This window comes from Oryctolagus cuniculus, chromosome 12, assembly GCF_964237555.1.
Source record: "Oryctolagus cuniculus chromosome 12, mOryCun1.1, whole genome shotgun sequence".
Lineage (NCBI taxonomy): Eukaryota > Metazoa > Chordata > Mammalia > Lagomorpha > Leporidae > Oryctolagus > Oryctolagus cuniculus.
The window spans coordinates 53,334,027-53,344,030 of NC_091443.1; the positions used below are offsets into that span (position 1 = coordinate 53,334,027).

The window sequence follows — 10,004 nt, forward strand, 5'->3', positions numbered from 1 at the left end:
ACAAGAAATCCCGAGGAGCCTGATCCTCCTAGTCAAAGGTCAAGGAAAAAGCGGTGGCCCAGCAACAGAAAATCTTTTGGGCAGTACCTTCCCTGCTCCAGCCAGACGCCACTGGGCAAACCACAGCTCCAGGTTTCAGTCAGTGAGCAGGGGAGTGGAGCTCTCACCTCACCACCCTTCCCAACGCAGGCAGGTTGCACACCTGGCAACGGAGGGCTGAGCAAGAAGCTGATATTCCAAGGGCTGGTGTTGTGGCATAGCAAGTAAAACCGTCACCTGCAACTTTGGCATCCCTTATGGTGATGAACTCACAAAAAGAGAAATCAAGAAAGAAATCTCATTCACAATAGCCATAGCCAAAGAAAAATCCAATATTAGGAATCCAAGTTATTTAGGAATAAATTTAAGGAATTTAGGAATAAATTTAACCAAGGAGTGAAAGACCTCTACAATGAAAAATTATCAAATATTGATGAAAGATATCATCAAGGACACCAAAAAATGGAAAGATATTCCTTGCTCATGGATTGGAAGAATCAACATCATTAAAATATCTATACTACCTAAAGCAATCTACAGATTCAAAACAATTCCTATCAAAATACCAATGACATTCTTTACAAAACTAGGAAAAGCAATCCTAAAATTCGTATGGAGTCACAAAAGACCCAGAATAACCAAAGCAATACTGAACATGAAAAATCAATATCTGACACGAAAGCATACTCCAAAGCTATTGTAATTAAAACAGCATGGTACTGGCATAAAAATTGATACATAGATCAATGGAATACAATAGAGAGTCCAGAAATTATTCCACATACTTATAGCCAACTGTAACAAAAGTGCTCAGACCATATAGTGGACTGGGCATAGTCTCTTCAACAAATGGTGCTGGCAAAACTGGATTTATATATGAATGAAATTAGATCCACAGTTCTCACCATATGTCAACTCAAAATGGATCAAAGACCTAAATGTAAGACCTGAGGCTATGAAGTTGCTGGGAGAAAATGTAGGAGAAACACTCCAAGACATGGGCATAGGGGACGACTTCTTGGACAAGACCACCAAAGCACAGGCAGCAAAAGCAAAACTAAATATATGGACTACATCAAACTCAGAAGTTTTTGCACAGCAAAGGAAATGAACAATAAAGGGAAGAGACATCCAACAGAATGGGAAAAAATATTTCTAAACCCAGGGCTAGTACTGCAGCTCTGGCATCCTCATGGGTACCAGTTTGAGTCCCGGATGCTCCACTCCCAATCCACTTCCCAGGGTAGGCAGCCGAAGATGGCCCAAGTCCTTAGGCCCCTGTACCTACATGGGAGACCTGGACGAAGTCTCTGGCTTCTGGCTTCGGATCAACCCAGCTCTAGCCATTGAGGCCTTTTGGGGCATGAACCAGTGGATGGAAAAATCTCTCTGTATCTCTCCCTCTCTCTCTCTCTGTAACTCTATTTTTCAAATAAATAAATAAATCTTAAAATAATATATGCAAAACACCTATCTGACAAAGGATTACTACCCCAAGTATATCACCAACTTTAAAAACTCAGCAACAACAAAAAAAAAATCAAGCTGAGAAATGAGCAAAGAAGAAATACAAATGGCCCACCAATACATGAAAAAATGCTCAACATAACTATGCATCAGGGAAATGCAAATCAAAACTATAATGAGGGGCCGGTGCTGTGGAATAGCGGGTTAAGCCGCCACCTGCCGTGCTGGCATCCCATATGGATGCCGGTTCAAGACCCGGCTACTCCACTTCTGATCCAGCTCTCTGCTATGGCCTGGGAAAGCAGTGGAGGATGGCCCAAGTCCTTGGGCCCCTGCACCCACGTGGGAGACCCAGAGGAAGCTTCTGGCTCCTAGCTTCAGATCAGCCCAGCTCCAGCCATTGCATTCAATTGAGGTAAGAACCAGAGCATGGAAAACACTCTCTCTCTCTGCCTCTCCTCTCTCTGTGTAGCTCTAACTTGCAAATAAATAAATAAATCTTTTGGGGCTGGCACTGTGGTACAGTGGGGTAACGCCCATGCCTGAAGTGCTGGCATCCCATATGGGCACTGGTTCAAGACCCAGCTGCTGCACTCCCAACCCAGCTCTCTGCTATGGCCTGGGAAAGCAGTGGAAAATGGACCAAGTCCTTGGGGCCCTGCACCTGTGTGAGAGACCCAGAAGAGGCTCCTGGATCCTGGCTCCAGATCGGTGCAGCTCCAGCCATTGCGGCCAATTGGGGACTGAACCATTGGATGGAAGACCTCTCTCTCTCTGCCTCTCCTCTCTCTGTGTAACTCTGACTTTCAAATAAAAATAAATAAATCTTTAACAAATAAACATAAATAAATATTTTAAAAAACTAAAAATTAAAATTAAAAAATGACATCAAAAAATCAGAAAAAATAATATGTCTGTGCACATGTCCTTCTATGTAAACATATGAATATAGAGGAAGAAATGGGGAAATAATTATTTCAGAGATCTGGTATTAAAAGACAATAGTGAAAACATTAACTTTATGCATTTTTCTTCAAAATTATTATGTAATAAAGTAATAACTTTAAAGGAAGTGAAGAAAGGAGGAAGAAATCAGGCAGGGGGGAAGAAGAAAGGGAACAAGGGAAGAAGGAGAGAAGAAGAGGAAGAAACCTCTCATTCAAACTATTCCCAAAGTTTTGTCTTCTTCCAAACTAATGTATGTCACATAGACTATCTGGCCTCAACTAATTTGCATGTCTCATGAACACTCTGCATTTATTTCTATTTATTCCATGTAGTAGTAAATAATAGTTGGTTTTATTGAAGATGATACTGTCATCTTGTGGCCAGATACAGCATTACAACTTTTCATGTGTATGTGCACGCGCACATACACACATATACACACACTCACACACACACACACACCAAACTCTAAACATCTTTCTTGTAATTTAGAATTAAAAGGAATCAGGAACAACATTGTGGTTCTAGGATTAAGCTTCCACCTGCGACGCCTGCATCCCATAGGAACACCAGCTTAGAGTCCAGGCTGCTCACTTCCAAACCAGTTTCCTGTCAATGTGCCCGGGAGGCCAATGGAAGATGGCACAAGTGTTTGGAACCCTGCCATCCACCCACATAGGAGGCTCTGATGGAGCTCCTGGCTCCTGGCTTCAGCCTGGTCCAGCCTGGCTCAGCCCCAGCTGTTGCAGTCATTTAGAGAGTGAACCAGCCAATAGAAGACCTCTCTCTCTCCCTCTCCCCCTCCCTCTCCCTCTCTCCCCTCTCTCTCTCCTTCTCTCTCCCTTTCTCTGTAACTCTGCCTTTCAAATAAATAAATAAATCATTAACTTTTAAATAAATAGATGGACTCTCAAAGCTTCGTTCCCTGGTATATGCTATCTAGATCTCACATACATGTGAGGATCAATTCGGTATTATATTTACTCAAGGTAATTTTAAATGTGAGGTTCATATTGTTCAGAAGACATATTTTTGTACTTGAGAGACAAACCAGAGAAAACCCTTCCACCAGCCCTCCCTTCAAATGCCAGCAACAGCCAAGGAAGGGCCAAAGCCAGGAGCTGGAAACCTAACCCAGGTCTCCCCTGTGGGTGGCAGGGTCCCAACTACTTGAGCCATTCATGCTGCCTCCCAGGATCTGCATCAGCAGGAAGCCAGAGTCAGGAGCAGGTGCTCTGCACTGACTCCAAAGTGGGCTGCAGGTGAACCAAGTGGAGTCTTAGCCCCTAGGCCAAAAGCCCACCCTGGGTTTCATGTTTGAACCACACTCTTTTTTGTCTCCCCACAGTATTTAATCTGTGTGGCAGTTTCCTTGATTAATTCATTCAAAAGCATTTCCTGGGAACCTGCTTTGTGCCAGGCTCTATACTGGGGAGTCCACAGGAGTAAAACTTATCCCCTCCTGGAGCTTACATTCCAGGGGAAGGCAGACAGACAAATCAACAAATCAACGCAGCACACCAGGTGGTGGTAAACACTCCTGAGAAAAGTAAGACCTGGAAAGAGAAACAGGAGACTTTGCTAAGTAGGCGAACAGAGGCCTGTGATCTCAAAACTCCCCTAAGAAGATAGACTATCCAAACCACACTGAGGAAGGAGTCCCCGCAACCTCCGTTCCAGGGCCCTCCTAGACGTTCCCTGCTCTCCCTTGAAACAAAGTCATGAGGACTGGGGGAGGGAAGGTCTCAGTAGGGAAGCACTTAAGAGTAGGATTTCCCTTGAGGTTAGAACTGTCGTGCAAATCTCTTGACGACGTTTGCTTTCCTCTAATCAGAGCCATAGAGGCAACAGCTGATGAAAACCGAAGTTAAAAACATGATCCCAGATATACGAGCACACCAGTCAAAGAGCCCGAACAGGCAGGTGCTCTCAGAGAACCTGAACACTCGCTCACCAGGCCAGCCCCTGAAAGAATTCAAGCCCTTCCGGAAACATACACGGGAGCCCTGTGTGACAGGCGAGCCTGGGGCTCAGGCTGGACCACTCCACTGGGGGCCAGCCAGCCTCCTCCATCGCTTTGCAGCTCTGTAAGTCTAAGAGGATGCAAAGGCAGTTTTGGAAACCAGCTCTATTCAGAATAAGGCCACAAACTAATTTTGGAACTTTAAGACTTTCTGCTAATCAGTCTCTTGTCTCCATGTTCTTCCTCAAACTGCTGGGATTCACTTTCTTCTTTGCAAACTTGGGAAATTTCATTTCGTGTTGAGAAAATGACTCAAAATATCTCATCATTAATTTCTTTTCCTTTTTTCTGTTTATTAGGGAAGTGATAAAGGGCAGAACTGGGGTGATGAGGAAGACCCTTTGGCGGTTGTGCAAACACAAAGACCAGATTTGCAACATTTCCCTGCTCCGGAGAAGAGGGCTCTAAGTACCTTTGCTAAAGCAAGCTCATTTTGATTTCACCTTGGTAGGAAGACAAGAATCCACCCTGTGGATTAGCTAAAATGTGTCTAGACCATTCCACACTCTCCCCATTTCTCCTACTCTGCCCTGCCTCTACCAGAATGCCTAACCACAAGTGAATAGAGACAAAGACAAAACATTTTGGAAACAGATTTGGGTTGAGTCTTGACCCAAGGGTCATGAGGAGTCCTCTCATCCTACTATGTCCGGGACAATGCTGGACCAGTCTTTATTCCTTGCCTTCAGGGTTTCAGAACTATTCTCTGTCAGCCCGGATCCCAAAGATCACTGTAGAAACCCAAAGCTCCAAATTGCTGATGCAGCTTGCCCTGCTCTGAGACTCTCTAAGTGGAAATGCACTGGGAAGAATGTGCTCACGTCTGACTAGCTTGGCTCGGGGTGGGAGAGGAGACACAGCGAGCAGCTCGGCCTGTGTCCCATCACCTGTGGAGTCCCAGGAAGCTGTTCTCCGCCCTCCTATCCCGACCTTCTCAGGGCTCAGGGTCCAGGGCCAGGCTTTCTCCCCAGCCCCTCTGCTGCTCCCTAGAGAGCCCAGGGTAATTGCTTTTTAAAAACACATTGCTTATTCCCTGATGTCCCAGGATTCTCATTTTCAGATGCCTTTTATATTGAATTTTAACTTTTGCTTTTTCTATGTTTTGATCTTTTAAATCCTGACCATTTTACAAGAGGATTTTAGCAACATCAAATGCAGAGAAATATTAGAATTTTTATGCCATGGGAACTTTTAGAACATTTTGGTTATCTAATTAACCAGGGTAAATACACTAAAGTTTGTTTTAATTTTTTTTGGAAAAGTTCAACAGCTGAGAAGAGACACAGAATGACAGAATGATGCAGGAAGCCAGAGGAGGAGGAGGGCACTCAAGTGTGGTTTCTTTTGTGCATCTCATCTGAACCCAGGCTTCCACCTCGTCAGGCACTACTCTCCGTTTCTCAAGAAGCCCAACTTCTAAAAATCTAGATGGACCCCCCCATAACCCCTGCACACCATACCCCAGGTTAAATCACCATCCTTTGCCAAGTCTGCCTAGAGAAGTGACCCGCCCTCAGATATACCAGCAAAATCCACCCGAGTTTCAAGTGGTCTTATCCAGCAGGGCACCCAAATCCTAGAGTAGTAGAAGAGCTTTCTTCTAACAGGACATCTAGTGGGGGTGAAACCAGATTTATTCACAACAGAAAGAGAAAAACCAGACTGGCGGGGCAGCACTGTGATGTAGTGGGCTAAGCCTCTGCCCTATGGGTGCGGGTTGGAGTCTCGGCTGCTTTACTTCCCATCCAGCTCCCTGCTAATGCACCTGGGAAAGCAGTACAAGATGGCCCAAGTGCCTGGACCCCTGCACTTGCATGGGAGACCTGGAAGACACTCCAGATTTCTGAAGCTCCTGGCTCCTGGTTTCAGATCAGCCCAGCTTCGGCTGTTGCAGCCATTTGGGGAGTGAACCAGCTGATAGAAGACCTTTCTTTCTGTCTCTACCTCTGTCTATAACTCTACCTCTCAAATAAATAAATAAGATCTTAAAAATAAAAGCAGGCTGGCAAATTGGATAAATAAGGGAGACCTTTTCATGATATATCAATATGCCTTATTGGACTGCCCCATACAGTTCTAGCTTAATGTATAAAAATTCATTTTCATAAAACATTTCATGACTCTGTCACTTGGCTAAGTGGAAGCATGCTGGTATTATATGCCTGGACTAATGAAGAAAATTTCTTTGGCTCATAATCAGTATTGCCTGTACAATTTTAACCCAAACTGTTTCTCTTTTTTCTCTATATTCCAGCCACAGACCGAGACTCATCTTGCCAGCCATGTTCAAATAAATGAGACGTCCTTCTGAAATTCATGCAGTGAAAATCTGGTCTCTGTTCTTTCCTTGTTGACAGAGGTCATGTTGAACGTTTTCTACCCACTCTAAAGATCCAGGTATATGTAGTACTATTATTATTATCTCTTGAATTTCAACATGAATTAAGTTGTTCTAGAGAATAAGCAAGGTAAAGTCTGGAGAATTTCTGATGGAGGTTACATGGTTAAACATATTGATACTTGTTATTTATAATTGCTTGATTACCACTTTACTGGCTTCTTTAAAATAATCACTTAAATTACATAGATACTTAATGGTTAAACGGCAGATAAATGCAACTCAGACTCTAGTGTGGAGGAAAAATCTTCATCAAACAATCTGTTTGACAACAAGAGTTCAAAAAACACATTTATTCCCTCTGTTTTTCTAGTTCAGGAAATTGAAACTAAAGGTCTCTAGACAGAGTTACTGTTTAGTAAGCAGAAGTATATGTTAAGCACCCTGAGATTAGATCCTGCATTAATCAATGCTTTTACAATAAATAATAAAAAAAAAAATCCTGTTACACAATACAAAAAATACAGCCTGAAACCAATAGGCTCTGAAGCACTAAAAGCACGGATGGGCCTTGGAGTTTGTGATAATTAAACTAGACCAGTACAGCATGATGAATGAGATGTCCCTGCTCTAAAAGTCTCAACATGATGGCGACAAGAGAGACACGATCAGGCAGAGAAATGTTGTATCAGATCAGTGGAATCTGGCAACATCCATTCATTCAGCCATTTGGAAACTGGTTATTTATCACATTTACTTGCTCAGTGGGATAACTAATGGGGGAGACAAATATAAAATTAATGGCGGGGATGGAGTGAGACAGTTATGGGGATGATGTTGAGGTATAGTAGGTTAAGTCATTACATGCAAGGTGGGCATCTCATATGGGTGCTGGTTCATGTCCCAGCTGCACCACTTGAAATCCAGCTCCCTGCTAATGTGCCTGGGAAAGGCAGCGGAGAATGGCCCAAATACTTGGGCCTCTGCACCCATGGGACAGACCTAGGAAAAAAATCTTGGCTTCTGGTTGGCGTGGCCCTACCCTGGCCATTATGGCCATTTGGGAAGTGAGCCAACTGATGGAAGAGCGCTCTCTCTCTCTCTCTCGCTCTCTTGCTCTCTCTCTCTCTGTAACTCTGCCTTTCAAATAAATAAATAAATCTTTTTAAAAAAGTAAAATAAATTGGACTGTGGCAATACAATATGATGTGTATGGTCTGAAAAGGAGAAGTGTGGTCCTCAGAAATCAGGAAAGACTTCTTGAAGGTGAGGACCCTTGAATTCAGTCCTGAAGGAAACGTGGCACCACCCAAGGGGGTAGAGCAGAGAAGGAGGCACTGAGCAGGTCCTAAGTTAGACAGTGCTACCAGGAGAGCCGAGAGGAGACCTATGCATCTGAACACTAAGTAAAAATGGCAAGGGGTGCAGAGAGTGCAATGGGATGCAAAATAAGGTCCAGACAGTGAATATGCTCACAAGCTATGGTGAGGAGGTGGGATTTTAGCTGAAGTCGAAGAGGAAGCACTGCAGGGACAGCTGTATGTAGTAACTGGAGAGTATCTGTTCCATGCCGCTGGGCATCACCTTTCACTGAACATCCTTTTTGGTTGGAGTCATTGGTCCTTCTCTGTCACTCCATATTCCTTTGTTCCTTGCTGTGGCAAATCCTGTCTTCCAGTGGCTCCCAGTTGACAAGTTTCCATCCATCTAAGAATCTAACCAGCCTCAGGAGAGATTCCCTTCCCCTATCAAGTATACCCAAGTAATGAACTTTGACACCATCTCTTCTTCTAAAAAAATTCTATCACAGTTCTGTTTGTCTCGTGACCCTTAGACAGTAAACATCAACCAAAAGGATTTTCTTACAACTTCACCGTGCCAGCTCCTCCTGTCTGGCTTCACCACTCTTTCCCAGTCTACAGAAAAATATGAGAAAGACCAAAAACACATCGCTGGACACCATGGTGACAGACTTCATTCTCCTGGGCTTGTCTCACCCCCCAAACCTGAGAACTCTCCTCTTCCTGGTCTTCTGCACCATCTACGTCCTGACTCAGCTGGGGAACCTGCTCATCCTGCTCACCGTGTGGGCTGAGCCCAAGCTCCACGCACGCCCCATGTACCTTCTGCTGGGGGTCCTGTCCTTCCTGGACATGTGGCTCTCCTCCGTCATCGTCCCTCGGCTTATTCTAAACTTCACTGCTGCCAGCAAGGCTGTCCCATTTGGTGGCTGTGTGGCTCAGCTGTACTTCTTTCACTTCCTGGGCAGCACCCAGTGCTTCCTCTACACCTTGATGGCCTATGACAGGTACCTGGCCATATGCCAGCCCCTGCGCTACCCTGTACTCATGAACGGGAGGTTATGCAGCATCCTTGTGGCTGGAGCTTGGCTGGCTGGCTCCATCCATGGATCTATCCAGGCCGCACTGACCTTCCGCCTGCCCTACTGTGGACCCAATCAGATAGATTATTTCATTTGTGACATCCCTGCGGTGTTGAGACTGGCCTGTGCTGACACAAGTGTCAACGAGCTGGTGACTTTTGTGGACATTGGGGTAGTGGCTGCCAGTTGCTTCATGTTAATTCTGCTCTCCTATGCCAACATCATCCGTGCCATCCTGAAGATACGCACTGCTGATGGGAGGCGCCGGGCCTTCTCCACCTGCGGCTCCCACCTAACCGTGGTCACTGTCTACTATGTCCCCTGTATCTTCATCTACCTCAGGGCTGGCTCCAAGAGCCCCCTGGACGGGGCAGTGGCTGTGTTTTACACCGTTGTCACTCCCTTACTGAACCCCCTCATTTACACACTGAGGAACCAGGACGTGAAGTCTGCTCTGAGGAGGATGACGGCAGGTCGAGGGGCTGTGAACGAGAAGAAGTAGCTGCAGGCTCAGGCACCCCCGCACCACCATCACTACTGCTCTTCTCAGCTGCTGCTGCACACAGTAAATGCTCAATAAACTGTTACTGACTTAAAGTAAATTAAATTTAACTCTATTTGGAAGAAACTTTTGAACTTTTAAAGCCCTACTCCTTTCTTCTCGTTAAATTTGTTCAAACTTGTTATATTACTCGTTTAGAAATAAATGGATGTGTTACTTCTCTCATCTCTGAATATTCTGTGAAATAAGAAAATGCCTTATCAAAGTTTAAATAGGGGGACAGCAGTTGTGGCATACTGGTTAG

The 10,004-nt window shown here is 44.7% G+C and overlaps 1 protein-coding gene across 1 annotated transcript; it reads left to right on the forward strand.

Moving 5' to 3' along the window:
* Window positions 1-8,743: 8,743 nt before the first annotated feature.
* On the forward strand, window positions 8,744-9,700 carry LOC100354307 (olfactory receptor 10G2). Its single transcript, XM_070054865.1, has one exon. The coding sequence runs from the start codon at window positions 8,744-8,746 to the stop codon at window positions 9,698-9,700; it is 957 nt and encodes a 318-aa protein (XP_069910966.1).
* The last annotated feature ends 304 nt before the right edge of the window (window positions 9,701-10,004 follow it).